General features: G+C 42.2%; 1 protein-coding gene across 7 annotated transcripts in view; it reads right to left on the minus strand.

The window, feature by feature from the left end:
- Positions 1-20622, minus strand: part of PTPRC (protein tyrosine phosphatase receptor type C) — a 272629-nt gene that overhangs the window by 76112 nt on the left and 175895 nt on the right. For all 7 annotated transcript variants that reach the window (XM_077452733.1, XM_077452732.1, XM_077452739.1 and 4 more), the window contains 4 exons: positions 14174-14264; positions 13993-14069; positions 12100-12136; positions 11860-11957 (listed from right to left, as the gene is read on the minus strand). In XM_077452733.1, the coding sequence (XP_077308859.1) occupies positions 11860-11957; positions 12100-12136; positions 13993-14069; positions 14174-14264 (303 nt within the window). The remainder of the gene's footprint in view (positions 1-11859; positions 11958-12099; positions 12137-13992; positions 14070-14173; positions 14265-20622) is intronic.

The following is a 20622-nucleotide window of genomic DNA, read 5'->3' on the forward strand; positions in this document are numbered from 1 at the left end:
TTGACCTGTCCTGGTATTTTATGCATGACATTAGAAGCTTATGCCACACATCACCCACTCTTCTAACCACTTGAAGACAAAGCCATTTCTGACACTTTTTGCTTTTGCTGAACTCCCAAACATATATATTTTTTTAAAGCAAAGGGCCTACATATTAAAATGGTGGGTTGTTGCAATTTTTTTTTTTCACATAGTATTTCGCAGTGATTTTTCAAATGAAATGTTTTTGGAAAAAAAAAACTTTTTTGAATTTTAACCACTTCCCAACCAGCGCACGCCGATGTACATTGGCAGAATGGCACGGGCAGGCATATTGGCGTACAGGTACGTCCAATCCTAAATGCCGCTCTGCCATCGCGAACGCGCCACCGGCGGCGCGCTCTGCATGCTGGTCTGGACCCCCGTGAGTCCAGTCGCGGGTCCCGCGGACTCGATCGCCGCGGGCATACCCACGATCATCTCACGGGGCGGCTGAACTGGTAGATCCCTTTGTAAACAGCATCTCCCCGTTCTGCCTAGCAACAAGTGGCGCTGATCTCTGCTCCATGTGATTGGAGCAGAAGTCAGTGTTCACTAAAAGAAAGCCCAGCCCCCAACAGTTAGTAACACACCCCTAGGAACACTTAACCCCTACACTGGTTAACCCCTTCACTGCCAGTGTCATTTACACAGGAATCAGTGCATTTGTATAGCAGTGATTGCTGTATAAATGACAATGGTCCCAAAAATGTGTCAAAAATGTCCGATGTGTCTGCCATAATGTCGCAGTCACAATAAAAATCGCTGATCGCCGGCTTTACTAGTAAAAAAAAAATTATTAATAAAAATTCCATAAAACTATCCCCTATTTTGTAAATGCTATAACTTTTGCGCAAACCAATCAATAATCGCTTATTGCAATTTTTTTTTCCAAAAATATGTAGAAGAATACGTATCGGCCTAAACTGAGGGAAAAAATTTTTTTTATATGTTTTTGGGAATATTTATTATAACAAAAAGTTAAAAATAATGCGTTTTTTTCAAAATTGTCGCTCTATTTTTGTTTATAGGGCAAAAAATAAAAACCGCAGGGGTGATCGATTACCACCAAAAGAAAGCTCTATTTGTGGGAAAAAAAGGACGTGAATTTTGTTTGGGAGCCACGTTGCATGACCGCGCAATTGTCAGTTAAAGAGACGCAGTGCTGAATCGCAAAGTGTTCTGGTCTTTGGCCAGCAAAATGGTCCGGCGGCTGAAGTGGTTAATGCACTAAAACACACTAAAATATAAAAGATGATCTTATTCAGAGTACATAGATACCAAACATGATATGATTTAACCACTTAGTGGGAGCTTCATCCTTCTGAGTGGACGTTCCCGAACGTCCTTCAGAAGGAGCGGGACCCCCCAGACATGCTGCATCTCAGAATGGCAGGAGAGTACTGTAATTTGCCCTCCTGATCCACACGATGGCTGTGTCTAATCACAGCCATCGTAATGTAAACAGGGGGGGGGGTGCCATCCAACAGGGAGTAACGCCACTGCATACCTGCGGAGCTGCGCGATCCCGATCTGCCTGTGCCCCTGAGAGACAGGAGATGTGTACAAGACAGGAGGGCTCTGTGATTGACCCTCCTGATCGCATGATGACTGTGTCTAATCACAGTCGTCATGTAATGTAAAGAGAGAGCGGTTGTAACTGCTTTCATCTCTTCCTCTCCTCACTCAGAGCCTGTCAGTGAGGAGAGGAAGAGAGATCTGTGCTGCAGCCGGGAGATCAGTGAGTTTTTAGCCGTTTGTCTGCTGTGTACCCACTAATCACCCAGCTAGTGTCCCCAAAACATAGTGTCCCCAAAACATAGTGTCCCCAAAACAGTGAAAACACCTGTCATACGGTGAATATCTGCCCGTCAACAACTGGCACATCTGTCCACCAACAGCTGGCACATCAGCCCGCCAACAGCTGGCACATCAGCCCGTCAACAGCTGGCACATCAGCCCGTCAACAGCTGGCACATCAGCCTGTCAACAGCTGGCACTCCAGCCGCCCACCATCTGACACATCTGCCGCCCACCATCATCAGGCAAATCTGCCCGCCATCATCTGGCACAGCCGCCCAACATCTCACACATTTGCCGCCGCCATCTGACACATTTGCTGCCTGACATCTGACACATCTGCCGCCCGCCATCTGACACATCTGCCGCCCGCCAACATCAGGCACAGCTGTCTGCCAACATCAGGCACAGATGCCCGCCAATATCAGGCACATCTGCCCACCAACATCAGCCACAGCCATCCAACATCTAGCACATCTGCCGCCTGCCATCTGGCACATCTACCGCCCACCATCTGGCACCTCTGCCCGCCATCAGGCACATCTGCCCACCAACATTAGGCACATCTGCCTGCCAACATCAGGCACATCTAGCCACTCACCATCTGGCACGGCTGCCTGCCATCTGGCACATCTCCCGCCCGCCAACTGACACATCTCCCGCCCGCCATATGACACATCTGCCACCCGCCATCTGACATATCTGCCGCCCATCATCTGACACATCTGCCCGCCAACATGACTAAAAGATTCTACAACACCAAGGAGTCTCTCCAGATACTCCAGAGTATGTTGGATGAGAGTAGCGGGGAACTCTCTCCGTCAGACTCGGATAGCGACTATGAGCCAGTGGGAAGCAGTGGCTCAGAGATGGAAACTCTGGATGATAGAATCCTAACAAGGAGAATCAGAATATAGGAGCAGGTGCAGACATCCACCAGCAGCGCAACACTCCAGGGCATTCACCAGCAGGTATCCACCAACAGTGCAGCACTCCAGGATAATATACAGGCATCCACCAGTAGTGCAGCACTCCAGGGCATCCACTAGCAGGCATCCACCAGCAGAGTAGCACTCTGGGATAGGCAGGCATTCACCAGCAGTACTGCAACCTTCCTAGAGGATAGGCCAGATGCTAGCAACGGAGCATCCCATCAATGAGGCAGGGCCCATACTAGCCTCCCAGATGTTCTACTGTATCCAACATGGCTGCCCGATACACAGTAGAACCTGTAATTCCCCCTTTTACAGCCAGCCAGGCCCTCAGATACAGTCAGAAAATGTAACCCCAATGTATTATTTTCATTTATTTTTTACCAATGATCTCCTAAATTACATTGTGGAGCAATGTAATCTATACGCCAGCCAACATATAGCCAACAATCCAAATTCTTCATATGCCCATCCTTTTGTTTGGAAACCCCTCACCGTGGAAGAATTAAACATTTTCCTTGGCCTAACCCTCAACATGAGGCTGGCAAAAAAAATGAACTTCATGCCTACTGGTCTAACCAACCTATCCTCCACATGTTGGTCTATTTGTCAATGATGCCCAGAACCCGTTACAAGATGATTATGAGATTTTTACATTTCAACAATACCCAATGCCTCCCTCGAAATCATCCCAGTTATGAAAAACTATTCAAAATTCAGTCCCTAATCAATTTTTTTGCGCCATCTTCAAGCAGATGTTTACCCCTGATATAAATATTTGTGTAGATGAATCCCTAGTACACTTCACTGGAAGACTTGGAATAAAGCAATACCTCCCCAGTAAAAGAGCCAGACGTGGAGTAAAATTTTATAAGGCGTGTGACAGGGCCACAATTACACATATGACTTTATCATTTATGAGGGAAAAGAAAGACAGCTAAACCCGGATGCCCTACCTACATATGAACAAGTGGCAAAATTTCTGCCAGCTAATCGAACCATTGCTTGGGAAAAGTTACCACCTATACGTAGACAATTTCTACACGAGTCTCCCACTTTTCCACCATTTGTACCAAAAGAAGACTGTGGCCTGTGGGACAGCACGGACCAACCGCAAAGGCTTCCTACAGGGATTGGTCGCCAAGAAATTGAAACAGGGTGAAATGGCCAGTATGCGGACTGAAGAGGTACTAGTGCTGAAGTGGAGAGATAAAAAAAGAGATGTCTACATCCTTTCCACAATGCATAATGACACCTTGGTGGAACTGGCCCCATTCAGAAGCCAAAATGTGTGCATGAGTATAACCTATACATGGGGGGGATATGAACGACCAGATGATGCAGCCCTACTTGGCCACCAGAAAATCACTGTTTTGGTACAAGAAAGTCACCATTTATTTGATGCTATCCAAAATTCCAAGAAGATGTTATCACAGCCCTTCTCTATACTCATTGCCAAGCCCCTCAACTAATTAGCTCTGATGCATTAGCCAGACTCCATGAAAGGCACTTTCCTAAAATCCTCCCTCTTACTCAAACAGGTTGCAAACCCCCAAAAAAATGTTGTGTGTGTTCAAGTAGAGGAATTTGTTGTGACACCCGATACTACTGTCCCCAATGTCCCTCCCAGCCAGACCTCTGTATTGGAACGTGCTATCAGAGCTATCATACTTCGCTACACTATCAGTAAAGTGAAGATGATTTTTTTCCAGTTTCCACTATCTGCCATTTCTGTGAATAACCCAGACTGTTAACGACTAGCCACACATGTTTCTGCCTCCAATGTGAATTGACCTTGGCCATCTAAATGACCATGCATTTTTGCCTGCCTCCTGAACTGATCATTTGCCCTGCCAATGTATAGCACAGGGGTCTCACATAAGGTTTTCCGAGTGGAGAAAACGTTTTCTCTGGGTTTTTAATTTTCTTGGATTAGGGTCTGGAGACTTGGAGGCTTCATAGAGATTTGGGTGGGAAGAAGCCTCTACCCCTGTCCTCAGGTCTTAGCTGACCAAGGCCCAATGTTATAGTGCTGCCTACTGCCACCTGAACTGGTCATGCCTCTGCCTGACACCTGAACTGGCCATGCCTTTGCCTGCCACCTGAACTGGTCATGCCTTAGCCTGCCACCTGAACTGGCCATTCCTTTGTCTGCCACCTGAACTGTCCATGCCTTTGCCTGCCACCTGAACTGGCCATGCCTCTGCCTGTTAGCTGAACTGGCTGCTAAACCTTGGACTGTACTGAACTTTGTTCATATTTTTCTATATATGCCTGCTGCCTGGACAATTCCTGTACATTTCCTTTGGTTGTCTGGACAAATTCTTTGACTGCTCTGGAACGGTATTCCTGCCAGCTAAAATCACAGGTGAGCCCTTTTTTTACCCTTTGCTAAGCAGAATGTATTTTGGGGTGTAATTCTTGGTTAGGGATGAGCCGAACACCCCCCGGTTCGGTTCGCACCAGAACTTTCGAACGGACCCCAAATTCGTACGAACGTTAGAACCCCTTTGAAGTCTATGGGACTCGAACGTTTGAAATTAAAGTGTTAATTTTAACGGCTAATATGCAAGATACTGTCCTAAAAAGGGTTTGGGGACCTGGCTCCTGCCCCAGGGGACATGGGTCACTGCAAAAAAAAACTTTTAAAAACGTCTGTTTTGGCGGGAGCACTGATTTTAATGACGATTAAAATGAAAAAAAAAAAAGTGAAATATTCCTTTAAATATGGTGCCTGGGGGGTGTCTGTAGTATGCCTGTGAAGTGCCATGTGTTTCCGGTGTTTACAACAGTCCCTGCACAAAATGACATTTAACGGAAATAACGTCATTTAAAGCTGCTTGCGGTTTTAATGTTATATCTGGTTCCTGCAATATGGTTGAAAATCATTGAGAAAAATTGCATGGGTAGCCCTCCCTGCCCATTACCAGCCCCTTTGGGTCTTGTACACATATTAAGGGGAACCCCGTACCTATATTAAAAAAAGGAAATACGTGTGGCCCCCAGGCCCTATATACTCAGAACAGCAGTATACAGGCGGTGCAAACAAGACAGGGACTGTGTAGGTTTGTTGTGTTAAGTTGAATCGGTTTGTAATTTTCAACTGGTAAATTTTTAAAGTGTAGCTCCAGTCAAAAAAACTATTTTTAAGCTTTTTGGAAAACATAGGGAAGGGTTATCACCCCTGTATAATTTGTTTTGCCGTCCGTCTTTTTCAGAGCACGCAGACAGCATGCACAATCTCCTAACACTGACTGAGAGCTCTATTTAAAACGAGCAAGATATTTAGCTAGATAGGTGGATATAGCGGTGTATACTGCGTTCAGAGCATGCAGACAGCACGCACAATCTCCTAACACTGACTGACAGCTCTATTATAAAAGATAGATATATCGCTAGATATATAGGTGAATATAGCGGTGTATACTGCAGTCAGGGCACGCAGACAACAACCACTACAGAAGAGCAAGAACGAAAAATCGGCCGATAACGATCGGTGTATACTGTGTTGAAGGTACACAGAACACCCATTAACTGCTACAGATGCCAACACACTATACAAGGCCGCCGCGCTGGTGGCCTTATATAGTGTGGGGCGTGTACTACACAGCCTGAGCTATGATTGGCCACAGGCATCCTGCCTGTGGCCAATCATGGCTCTCCTCGCTGCCGGCGCTGTGATTGGCCAAGCATGCGGGGTCACAGTGCATGCTTGGCCAATCATGAGCCAGAAATGCACTGCGCCATCGCAGTGCATTTTGGGGCGTGAGCGCCACACGAATTTGGTGCGAACGGCCCTTACAAAGGTAAGAAACCTTTGTGATAAAAAAATAAGTTTTAATTTTCTTTCCACATTTTCTAAAAACTTTTGGAAAGAAATGACGTGTTCAAAAGACTCATTATGCCTCGTAGAATATACACTGGGGTGTTTTCTTTCCAAAATGGAGTCATTTTGTGGGTAATTCCATTGTCCTGGTGCTCCAGGGCCTTCAAAAATGTGATAGGTACTCAGGAAATTAAATGTGTAATTTATGCCTTTAGAACGCCTGATGGTGCTACATGGATGTTGTGCCTCTGTATGTGGCCAGGCTGTGGAAAAGTCTCACACATGGGGTATCGCCATACTCAGGACAAATAGCAGAATGTATTTTGGGGTGTAATTGCAATTGTGTGAGAAATAGCTTGTAAATATGTCAATTTAGTGAAGGAAAAAAATATATATATTTCTTAATTTTCCAAAGCATTGTGGGGAAAATTGCAACTTCAAAAAATGTACTCTTACTAAATACCTCAGACAGCCTTCTTTCCAAAAAGAGGTCATTTGGGGGATATTTGTACTGACCTGACATTTTAGGGCCTCAAGAAAATCAGTGCATTAGGATTGATACTTTTTCAATAATGTGTAGCATAGCTTGTAAGCTTGTAGACTCTATAACTTTCACACAAACCTATGATCATACACTTATCGGGATTTTTTTTACCAAAGACATGTAGCAGAATAAATTTTGGCCTAAATTTTAGACAAAATTTAATTTTTTTTGGTTTCTTTTAAAACAGAAAGTAGAAGGTATTGTTTTTTTTTTTCAAAATATTCGCTCTTTTTTCGTTTACAAAAAATAAAAAATTAAGTGGCGAATAAACACCAACAAAAGAAAGCTCTATTTGTGTGAACAAAATGATAAAAACTTCATTTGAGTACAGTGTAACATGTCATTGTGATTTTTTTTGTTATTTATTTTGCTTTTTCATTTTATCTTTACATTGTTCCTTTTATTTTTTATTTTTTTTATCATTGTTATTGTTATCACAGGGAATGTAAATATCCCCATGATAGCAATATGTAATAACAGGTACTCTTTTAAAAAAATTGAGGTCTATTAGACTCTAGATCTCTCCTCTGCCCTCAAAGCATCTGACCACACCAAGATCGGTGTGATAAGATGCCTTCTCAATTTCCCAAAGGTGCTGTTTATATCCGGCAAAACCAAAGTCATGAAATGCTTGTGCTTCCGGTTTCTAAGGCCATAGAGCTGATTGGAGCCATTCTGGTCTTCGATCAGCTCTATGGTCAGCTGGCCGAACCACCGGCTGCATTCTCTGGTTCCCCGTTGGGACAGAAGAGCCCAAGAAAACCATGGAAGATGGTGGGGGGGACATTCCCTCATTCCCTTCCACTGTTCGTAAAAGCAGTCTAGCAGCTAATTACCTGCTAGGATTGCTTTTACATGAAAGCCGACCACTGGCTGAAAAGAATGATACCAAGATGATACCTAAACCTGCAGGCATCATTCTGGTATAACTACTCAAAGTCCGGCAACATACCATTACACCACTGGTCCTTGTTGGGCATACATTGCAATGTTCTTTTTTTTCATGCAGCCCGTGGGCTGAACAAAAAAAGAGACTGATTGGTGGGTATATCCACCATTAGAATACCGCCCTGCATCCACCCACTTCTAATGATAGGCATACACACACTTTTTTTGTTTTTTTTTAACTGTGGTGGAAAAATCACCACCTACACCGCTGGAGTCGCTGATTTACATATTGTGCGAGCAAACACTGTTGCTGTCAAGATACATAAATCAGTGCTGCAGCTGAATGGCGTACCTGAAAAGCAAACAATGGTAACAATAAAACATTAACTCAATAAAACAACAAAAACCTGTGCCAAAAAAAAAGTACAAAATATATATCTCAGAAGCAAAGAGCATCATTAATGGGAAGTCCTAACAGTTTTTCTTGTTGTTAAAAATCAAATTAAGCACTAGCTTGTGTGTAACGTCCAAAATATTTTGCCTATTTTCTATATACAGTTTAAAAAAAAATCTGAAATGTTTACTTAATGGTGCTCCTTACCCACTATGACGAGGGTCAGAATCTCTTGCCTATCCTCAACAGTCATCCCTTATAGGAGTTACTCTAGGGGTTCTAAAACAGTGTAAGGTTGCCGTCACCTCAGACTCCACCCCCTCTCATTTATATCCAGTGTTTGGAAACCCTAATTTTCTTTCAGGGTTAACGGATGCAAGATTCAAGCAACTTTTACTCTGTGGCACTTATCAACTCTGCGATATTATGTCTGATGAGGGAATAGAGGCTATTCGGGATATGTTTTCGCTGCCCTTAGATGATTGGGGGCTATGGCAGCTTGTTCACTTTCTTACAGATTCTCAATCGAACAATGGGACCATTATGTATTTTGCTCACCACTCCTCCATGGCATGCAAATACCAAGAATTGGGGTATAAAATGCTTACCCGCTGGTATAGGGTTCCAACCCTATTGGCAAAGATCTACCCTGGAACATCAAATACTTGTTGGCGTTGCAAGGAGGAGGAGGGGACCATCCTACATATATTCTGGTCATGTAGTAAGCTGACTAACTTTTGGTCTCAGGTTAAAGGGACTGTCAAACAGCTGACGGAGGTTGATTTGAGGGATGGCCCAGCCAGGTATCTTCTGAACCACTCTGACCTATCTAGAAAACCCTATAAAAATTCTCTGTTGAATCCTGGTGAATCCTGCCTGGGCATAAATACCGCCTCTCTGGAAACAGGATGTCTCCCCATCACTCTCCATGTGGTTCACTAAAATTAATATAAATTTATTCCATGGAAAATATCATGGCCTCGCTTCGGGGTAATGAGTAATAATTCAACCGTAAGTGTTTCTATTGGACCCTATTCACTTGTTCAAGGGAATATACTTTGGTCATGCAAGTGAGGGAGTAAGATTTCCCCTCAACCACCTTCTTTTTTTTTTTTTTGCTTTATTCTCCTTTTCATTTCTGGTCATTTCTGAGTGATGCTAAGTTAAAAGTCTATATATTTGTTTTCTCGTTTTTTTTAAAAATCACAGATGAGATGCATGCGCTCTTTAATTTGCCATTTGGACGGCATTTATGAGCAACTTTTCAATTGACAGGATGGTTGGTTTTCTAGTTTATTATGTCATATGGCTTTTGTGTTTGCCTTTGTTAAGGCTGTATACAATCATTCAGCAGTCTTATCTGTATGAAAAATTCTTAAAATAAAAAGAGGGTTAAAAAAAAAAAAAAAAAAGAATCCGACTTTTAAAAAATCTGCCCTACTGATCAACCCATAGACAGTTTTTAAGTTTTCTGATCCTAACAAATATGACTGAATTATTTTGTTGTTTTAGGCTTTAGTTGATGTTCATAAAATCAACTCAATACACAGCTAAACTACAAATGTGGGAACTGTTTTTCCTATTACAGGAGTCAATACTCATCCAGGCAGGTCCTTGATCTCAACTACAGCAGCAGACCAGCTTGGTTAAGGACACATCTTGAGCCACTCCATTAGGCGCACAGAGGTGCCGTCCCCCCCCCAATCCATTGAGCCTGGCCCCTAATCTACATGCAGGGCGCCGGACGCATGGATTTCAATGTTTTTGTTTTCTTTTTTGAAGCACATGATTAACCTCCCTGGCGGTATGATTATTTTGGATTTTAGGTGCTAAAAGCGGTACAATTATTTTGCATGAAAATTTGGCGTTTTTTATATTGGAGTCCTGTAATTCTTATGCCGTGTACACACGGTCGAACTGTTTGACGTACTTAGTCCGTCATACAATCCGACGGACAATCCGGCGTACTTTCCACTGAACGGACTTGACCACACATGGATACACAAACAGTCCGACGAAAGCTTGCGCGATGACGTACAGCACGTACGACGGGACTAGAAATAGGAAGTCCAAGACACAGCAAAGCCCTGTAAATCCTTTCTGGGCATGCGCCATTCTTAGTCCGTCGGACTAGCATACTGACGACCGTATTGTCCGCTGAAACCAAAGTACGACGGAAAGATTTTTGGAAAAACCGAAATTCTTAGTACTCCGGACTGCACGCTGAAAAAGTCAGCTGAAGCCCACACACGAGCGGATTGTCCGCTGAAATGTGTTTCAACGGACTAAGTACGTCAAACAGTTTGACCGTGTGTATGCGGCATTAGACATCCCAGGTATGATAAAGTTTGAAAAATGAAATCATAAATTATAATATAATAAATAACTATAAATAATTATACCAAATATAATATAACAATAATAAAAAATATTCAATAATGTAATCAAATCAAAAACACTGAAATTTGCTCAGTTGCAGAATTGTGACTGTGATTCCTTTTCAGTATTTGATGACGGATCTCCCCACAAATCCCTATCGCTCAATTCTGCGAGTGATTCCAATTTATTATTGCTGTTTTCTAGCTGGTCTAAAACCATTTTTGATGTAAAGGGACAGTTTTGGTTGCTATGGACAATCTCCAGTTTCCAGGCATAAAGAACAGTTTTTATAATATAAAACTGCATGGAGGACACTGGACAGAACACTAGGGACAAAGGGGATGTGAAATTATTACATACAGCAATGTAATCTGTAAGATTACATTATACTGTATGTATACTGTGTGTTTCACTTTTTGAATTTGGTGCCGTTCTCCGTCCCCGTGCGTTGCAGCGCTCGCAGGGAACGGAGATCGGCTCTGTGATGAATCGAGCGGAGGACGAGCCGGTCGTACAGCGGGGGAACATCGCTGGATCCAAGGGAGAAGGTAAGTAAATGTCCTCCTGGATCCAGCGATGCGGTTCCGAGTCTGGCTCTGGGATACCACTTTTGGTGTAAAACTTCCACCCCGAGCCAGACTCGGGAATACCGCCAGGGGGGTTAAAGCCTGAGGCTCTAATTGGCTTCAAAAAAGGGTGGGCTCGGGGAGCAGATCACTGCCGGGAGTCTTAGGACTCCTGGCCAATTGGGTCTCAGGACCCACTTCCTGTTCAGCCAGGAAGAGAAGCAATGGCCCGGCTCTTCCCTTGGCAAGCTGCAACAGCTAGAGAGGTGGAGGGGCAGGTTCCAGGAGCCCTAACCTTGATCCAGCCTCACCTCATAAGGTAAGGACATGGATGTGATGCATACTAGAACATTATGACATTGCCTTGCAGGTTTAAAAAAAGAAAAAAACAAGGGCACTGGTTTACTACTGTTTTAAGGAAGGTTATGTGCATTTACTATACTTATATAGTGCCTTAATAATAATTGTTGAAAAAATAATACTCAGAAATGTAATTTGCAATTTTGGCATACCCGATTATTCTCTTCACAACGAGTCACCATCACAATAATTGTTGACTTCTGTTCCCAAATCATTCTCCAAAAATCAGTCATAGTTTCTTCCTTAGGTCCTGCAAAATATTTCTCACTGTATTATCAAGACACAATGTCAAAGATTGCTCTTGAAGTTTGCATACATGGAGATTGCAATACACAATCAAATGATTTTATATCGTATATAAATTAGGGATCTGTAGATAACATGGAATATACCTTGAGCAGCAATGTATTTTCTTGGTTCCTTAAATCCCTGAAGAGATAAAAAAAAATGATAGATGGCATGAATGTTTAGTGTTCAAAGGGAATGAATATTACACAAAAGAAATAGATAATTTAGAGACCCACATATAGGAAAATACTGTTATAAGTATTATATATGCAATGAATATGTATATGCATATGTACAGTTGTACTCATAAGTTTACATACCCTGGCAGAATTTATGATTTATTGGCCATTTTTCAGAGAATATGAATGATAACTCAAAAACGTTTCTTTCGCTCATGGTTAGTGTCTGGCTGAAGCCATTTATTATCAATCAACTGTGTTTACTCTTTTTAAATCATAATGACAACAGAAACTACCCAAATGACCCTGATCAAAAGTGTACATACACTGGTGATTTTGTCCTGATAGCATGCATACAAATTGATACAAAGGGTTTGAATGGCTATTAAAGGTAACCATCCTCACCTGTGATCCGTTTGCTTTTAATTAGTATGTGTGAGTGTTTAAAAGGTCAATGAGTTTCTGGATTCCTAACAGACCCTTGCATCTTTCATCCAGTGCTGCACTGATGTTTCTGGATTCTGAGTCATGGCGAAAGCAAAACATTTGTCAAAGGATCTGTGAGAAAAGGTAGTTGAACTGTATAAAACAGGAAAGGGATATAAAAAGATATCCAAGGAACTGAGAATGCCAATCAGCAGTGTTCAAACTCTAATAAAGAAGCTGAAAATGAGGGGCTCTGTTGAAACCAAACCACGGTCAGGTAGACCAACAAGAATTTCAGCCACGACTGCCAGGAAAATTGTTTGGGATGTAAAGAATGAACCCACAAATAAATTCAGGTGAAATGAAGGACTCTCTGAAAACATGTGGTGTGGCTGTTTCAAGATGCACAATAAGGAGGCAGTTGAAGGAAGATGGGCTGCATGGTCGAGTTGCCAGAAGAAAGCCATTACTATGCAAATGCCACAAAGTATCCCATTTACAATACGCCAAACAGCACAGAGACAAGCCTCATACCTTCTGGCACAAAGTAATTTGGAGTGATGAGACCAAAATGTAGCTTTTGGCCACAACCATAAACGCATAATTTGGAAAGGTACACCATTCCTACCGTGAACCACGGAGGTGGGTTGCTGATGTTTTGGGGATGTGTGAGCTACAAAGGCACAGGAAATTTGGTCAAAACTGATGGCAAGATGAATGCAGTATGTTATCAAAAAATACATTTGCATTGATCAGCCAGAAAGCTACGCATGGAACATACTTGCACATTCCAACATGACAATGATCCAAAACACAAGGCCAAGTTGGCCTGTCTTTGTCTATAGCAGAATAAAGTGAAGGTTCTGGAATGGCCATCTCACTCTCCTGACTTCAATATCATTGAGCCACTCTGGGGAGATCTCAATCGTGCAGTTCATACAAGACAGCCCAAAAAATTACAGGAACTGGAGGCTTTTTGCCAAAAGGAATGGGCAGCTTTACCATCTAAGAAAATAAAGAGCCTCATCCACAAATACCACAAAAGACTTCAAGCTGTCATTGATGTTAGAGGGGGCAATACACGGTATTGAGAACTGGGGTATGTAAACTTTTGATCAGGGTCATTTGGGTGATTTATTTTGTCATTATGATTTAAAAAGTGTAAACACAGTTGATTGATAATACATGGCTTCAGACAAACACTAACCAACTAACCATGAGTGAAAGATTTTTTTTTGTGTTATCATTCATATTCTCTGAAAAATGGCCAAGAAATCATAAATTCTGCCAGGGTATGTAAACTTATGATCACAACTTTATATGTACTATGTAACATACATGCATATGTACAGAGCAACATTCCTATGAATTCAGTTTACCATTTAAACTTACATTAACGTAGCTGGCATTGATATAGTCTGATCCAGGCTCTCCATGTATCTCAGACAGGACCACTCGATTGTCATCATCTATAATATCATGATACATTAATCGTTCAGTGATTTATTAAGAAAACCCCTTTTGCAAGATTTAACATTATATTACTTTCAGTGTAAATGAACACCGTACTTACAAGGCAAAATATCAATATAACGGTTTTTGGTCTGATTGCAGGGTTTTCTGGCTTCTTTAATGGGAAATTTGCTAAAAACTCGTGGGATACTCTGAAAAAAAAATGTAATAAAGGAATAAATATATATATATATATATATATATATATATATATATATATATATATATATAGGCAGTCCCTGAGTTACAAACATCCAACGATAACAGCCACATCTTCAATACCCCTCCCCCTCTGGCAACCACCGCAATCCACTTAATTTAGTTTCTATCCCCCTGCTTCCTCAAAGCAGCCCCCCTATCTCATGCGCCCTTTGGAATGCCCGCTCCATCTGTAACAAACTAACATCTGTACATGACCTCTTTGTCTCTCATGGCTTTAACATACTCGCCATAACTGAAACCTGGCTTCAAAATTTGGACTCAGCTTCTCCTGCTGCCCTCTGCCATGGTGGTCTCCATTGGACTCACTCCCCCAGACCCAATGGACAGAAAGGAGGTGGAGTTGGATTCCTTCTATCCCCACAATACACCTTCCAAGTCCTTCCCATTCCTCCCTCTCTTTCCCTCTCTTCTTTCGAGATGCACTGTATTCGCCTGTTTTCTCCTATTTCTCTGAGGATTGCAGCAATTTATCGGCCTCCTGGACCGGTGTCGCGCTTTCTTGATGACTTTGCTGCCTGGCTACCCTACTTTCTCTCCTCTGAAATACCCACCATCATTCTTGGTGACTTTAACATTCCTATCAACGTTAACAACCCAACTACAGCTAAACTTCTTGACTTAACCTCATCTTTTGACCTAACCCAATGGACACATACTTCCACTCACTCTAATGGTAATACCCTTGACCTTGTATTCTCCCATCTCTGCAACCCTGGCAACCTCACATACACCCCCTTTCCTCTCTCTGATCACAACCTCATTAGTTTCACTGTATCTTTGTCTCCAACCACCCATCCTTCCAAGCAGCAAACTATCACTTGTAGAAATCTTCGCCATCTTAAGCCTTCTCTTCTCTATTCCACTACTGACCATGTATATGATATAATCTCTCCCCTGTCCTGACCTTGCCATCTCTGTCTACAACAGTTCACTCTCTTCATCACTAGATGCACTTGCTCCTCTAACCACACGCAGAATCAGGCCCCGACCATTACCACCCTGGCAAACTGAAAACACTAATCTCAAGAGACGTTGCCGTGCTCTTGAACGGCTGTGGCATAAAACCAAATGCCTCCAAGACTTCACCATATATAAATCTGCCCTTCTAAAATACAACTCCTGCCTCCATGCTGCCAAACAAGCCTACTTTGTATCTCTTATTAATACTTTGTCATCCAATCCCCGTCGGCTCTTCTCAACTTTTAACTCTCTGCTTCGTCCCCCACCCCCTCTACCCACCAACTCACTCACTGCCCAAGAGATTGCCAATAACTTCAAAGACAAGATTGATGCAGTTCGCGAGGACACCTCCACTGTGCGTACATCTTCCCCACCCAACATACCCAACATGGCCTAATAGCACATTCAACACTCTCCTCTTTTGAATTGGCTACTACTGAAGAAGTTGCAAAACTTTTCTCAGATGCTCACCTAACCAATTGTCCCTTGGACCCTGTCCCCTCACAACTATTAAGGTCACCCTCTAATTCTATCCTATGCTCCCTCACTCACATCTTCAATCTCTCCCTCTCAAGTGGCACCTTCCCCTCCCCTCTAAAACATGCGCAGATCACCCCCATACTTAAAAAACCCTCACTGGACCCCACCAACCTGAACAACTTAAGACCTATCTCATTGCTTCCATTCACCTCTAAACTTCTGGAACGCTTAGTCTACAACCGCCTTAGCTCCTACCTCAGTGAAAATAACCTTCTTGACCCATTACAGTCTGGCTTTCGCTCTCAGCACTCCACGGAAACTGCCTTACTAAAACTCACTAACGATCTACTAACTGCTAAAACCAACAGCCAGTACTCCATACTCCTACTACTTGACCTCTCTGCTGCCTTTGATACTGTTGACCACCCGCTCCTTCTCAATAAACTACATTCCCTTGGCCTCTGAGATTCTGCACTTTCCTGGTTCTCTGCCTATCTATCACAGCGCTCCTTCAGTGTCACCTACAACTCTGTATCCTCCTCTCCATTGCCTCTTTCTGTGGGGGTCCCCCCAAGGCTCTGTTCTTGGACCCCCTCTCTTCTCTATATATACCTCCTCCCTTGGTCACTTGATAACCGCCCATGGCTTCCAATACCACTTATACGCCGATGACACCCAAATCTATCTGTCTACTCCTCACCTCACTCCTTCAGTGTCCTCTCGCATTACTAACCTGCTAACTGACATATCAGCATGGATGTCACACCATTTCCTTAAACTAAACCTCTCTAAAACTGAGCTATTAATAATTCCCCCTGCACATGCCCCCCTCCATGACTTTTCCATCAAAATCAACAATGCAACCATCAGGCCCTCCCCTCAAGCCAGGGTACTATGTGTAACCCTAGACTCTGACTTGTCATTTCAGCCCCAAGTCCAATCATTGTCAAAAGTTTGTAGATTTCACCTCCGTAACATCTCTAAAATTCGCCCCTTTTTAACAAATGAAACTACCAAGCTCCTCATTCACTCCCTTATTATCTCTCGCCTTGACTATTTCAACTCCCTTCTCATTGGCCTGCCTCTCCATAGGCTATCTCCTCTTCAGTCTATCATGAATGCTGCTGCCAGACTTATCCACCTTACCAACCGCTCAGTGTCTGCCAACCCTCTCCTCCAATCCCTACACTGGCTCCCAATCACCCAGCAAATTAAATTCAAAATACTAACCACCACATACAAAGCCATTCACAACTGTGTCCCGAACTACATCACCAATCTTGTCTCCAAATATCACCCAAACCATCCCCTCCGTTCTTCTCAAGATCTCCTACTCTCAAGCTCTCTCATCTCCTCCTCCCACACTCGTCTCCAGGATTTCTCCAGAGTCTCTCCAATCCTCTGGAACTCGCTACCTCCACCGGTCTGGCTATCCCCTACTCTTATAGTAAATTAGGGTATCCCCGCGCTATCACCAAAGGCCTAAGCTATTAATAAGGATAGGTTGCAGCAAACCACCGGCAGGGGTATAAACCCTAACCCCCAGATAGTGTATTTAAAAATCAAATAAATGGTGTTGCGCTACCTGAAAAGGTTAAGCTAAACTATACTAAACTAAAAATAAAGTGCCTTATGATTATATAAATAATACCAGTGTTACTAAGTGACACACTCCCAAGAGCGTTGTCTCCTTTTATTAGGTGATATTTCCTCCTTTTAGAAATATATAATAAAAAACTTCCAATCTTATACAATTAGGTATTATACACGATAAATATAAAACTAATCCAAATATGTGAAGTGTATCCAACAGATTAACCCGTGAACAATCAATGAAATAAAGTGTCCAATCTGTTACAAGTAGTAAAACAATAAAGTGTCATGTGCCTTAAATATTCAAGTGAATATCTCCAAAATAATAGACTCATAAAATTCTTCTTATATTAAAACGTGCAACACACAATGCATGCTTAAACAAAAGAACTAAATAATAAAGTCTTTAGAGAAATTAAATGCAATAAAGTGACCAGTGGCTATTTTTCAGTGCTCCTCTTAGTAAGAAGAATAAAATGGTAAAGTCTTTATGTGAGCTGAAATGGGTAAAGTGACCAGTGGCTTATTCAGTGCTTCTCAAAAAACAGGTGCCAGCAACCGTGTCTTTAATTCTTATATCTCCAGTGTTCACGGCACACCAGGTAGAGTGGCCCCTTACCTTTCTGCTGTAAGGTAAACAGCAAAACAACCAAACGGCAAGGTCCAGGGGTTGTGACCTAATTCCTGGCAGGTGAGTACTGGCCCCCTCGGCTGGATTTTTTCACCTCAAATCGTTTCCACATGGATCTTAAGCCTCAATATTATCCACAAAGGTCTTCTTTGCTTGCTTAATTCTGGGCTTTCTCTTCTTCTTTCTGGAGCCAAATGGTGGGCGTGGTGTACCAAGATGGTGGTGACGGAACGTCACTTCCGTAGCAAACTGCGATGGGTCACCGAATATGTTGTTACACCGCCGAAAGGACCCGAGAGCCGCCGAGATACACAGGACACTGTATCTTGATGGCACCATTTTTAAACTTCAAATTTGCTGGCACCTGTTTTTTGAGAAGCACTGAATAAGCCACTGGTCGCTTTACCCATTTCAGCTCACATAAAGACTTTACCATTTAATTCTTCTTACTAAGAGGAGCACTGAAAAATAGCCACTGGTCACTTTATTCCATTTAATTTCTCTAAAGACTTTATTATTTAGTTCTTTTGTTTAAGCATGCATTGTGTGTTGCACGTTTTAATATAAGAAGAATTTTATGAGTCTATTATTTTGGAGATATTCACTTGAATATTTAAGGCACATGACACTTTATTGTTTTACTACTTGTAACAGATTGGACACTTTATTTCATTGATTGTTCACGGGTTAATCTGTTGGATACACTTCACATATTTGGATTCGTTTTATATTTATCGTGTATAATACCTAATTGTATAAGATTGGACGTTTTTTATTATATATATCTAAAAGGAGGAAATATCACCTAATAGAAGGAGACATCGCTCTTGGGAGTGTGTCACTTAGTAACACTGGTATTATTTATATAATCATAAGGCACTTTATTTTTAGTTTAGTATAGTTTAGCTTAACCTTTTCAGGTAGCGCAACACCATTTATTTGATTTTTAAATATCCCCTACTCTTGCTACCTTCAGGCGATCCCTGAAAACTCATCTATTCAGGGAAGCCTATCACGTCTCAAACTAATCTCCTACCACTTCCATCAACTCATTCCCGACAGTTATAACCTTCTGTACCACCTGCCCCAACCTTTTAGATTGTAAGCTCTTCTGAGCAGGGCCCTCTTAATCCTCTTGTATTTAACTGTATTGTAACTGTATTGTCTCCCTTTTATATTGTAAAGCGCTGCGTAAATTGCTGGCGCTATATAAATCCTGAATAATAATAATAATAACAGGAAGTGAGAGAAAATCTACCCCTAGGAAGGGAAATTCACTCCTGTAAGTGTTATCATGGGGAAAAATGTGTCTCCACTGATGCTTTATCACCAAGGCTTGTTTCCACAACAACCCAACATTTTCAAAATCCAATTGTCATTGGGACAGAAAGTGAGGTGAAATCTTCTGAACAGGGGCACAGACAGCAAAATAAATGTTACAGGGGTGTTAACCCTTCCCTATGCTATCCAAAAAGATTAAAAATGTTTTTTTTTTTGGCTGGAGCTACACTTTGTAACCCCGGGACCGCCTGTGTATATATATATATATATATATATATATACACACACAACTTGAGGACATAGTTTGTAATTTGATATGTAACTGTACACATTTTCATTATTAAATATAATATATATAATATATTGAAATCAGGTCATTCTTTTTGAAACACACTATATAATTTAATTATAATTAAAAGGGCCTTGTAAATATTGCAAAGGCCAAAGTAAAGATCACTGCAGCAGATTCATAAAAAACATTTAAGACAGGAATAAGTTTGAACAGTCATAGAATACAATCAGATTCTATCTTTATTTGTCTAATATAGCTCTTCTCTAACAAGTGCCTATTTCTTTTTACATTATTACTACAGTATATTGCCCCATATGCAGGGCCAGACTTACCATTGGGCTTGACTGGGCTCAAGCCCATGGGCCCCGCTCAATAGAGGGCCCCGCCGAGATACATCATCGAGTGTACTTGGCTCGGCTCTGCTCACAGTCACGCCTAGTCCCGCCCTATGATGGACATAACACAGGGACATGGCTTGACTGTGAGCCGAGCCAAGTACACTCGGCTACTCTTGGCTCCACTCGGGACTGCGAGAGGACCCGGGAGTCGCTGTAACGACATATTCGGCAACCCATCGCAGTTTTCTACGGAAGTGACATTCCGTCACCACCATCTTGCTACACTCCACACTCGTCCACAGTAAGGACACACTAAGAAGGGGTAAAGCGGATATGTTGTTACACCCACCGGAGTTTTGCATTTTAGACATATTTATAACATTAAAGTTAGTATATAGTGAAATACAGTATTTACAACTCTGTCTGACTACTTAGATGTTGAATTTTAAAAGCAGTGAATTTCTGTCAGATTAGCAAACCTGTGAGATAAGCAGGGTTGCCGCTGCTGTTAAAATTCAAGATCTAAGTAGTCAGACGGAGTTTAAGTCCTGTATTTCACTACATGTCCGCTTTACCCCTTCTTAGTGTATCCTTACTGTGGATGTGTGCGGGGTGTACCAAGATGGTGGTGACGGAACGTCACTTCCGTAGCAAACTGCGATGGGTCACCGAATATGTCGTTACACCGCCGAAAGGACCCGAGAGCCACCGAG

The sequence above is a fragment of the Lithobates pipiens genome, unplaced genomic scaffold (genome assembly GCF_037356315.1).
Source record: "Lithobates pipiens isolate NorthernLeopardFrog02 unplaced genomic scaffold, aLitPip1_a1.2 Scaffold_23, whole genome shotgun sequence".
NCBI classification, from domain to species: domain Eukaryota; kingdom Metazoa; phylum Chordata; class Amphibia; order Anura; family Ranidae; genus Lithobates; species Lithobates pipiens.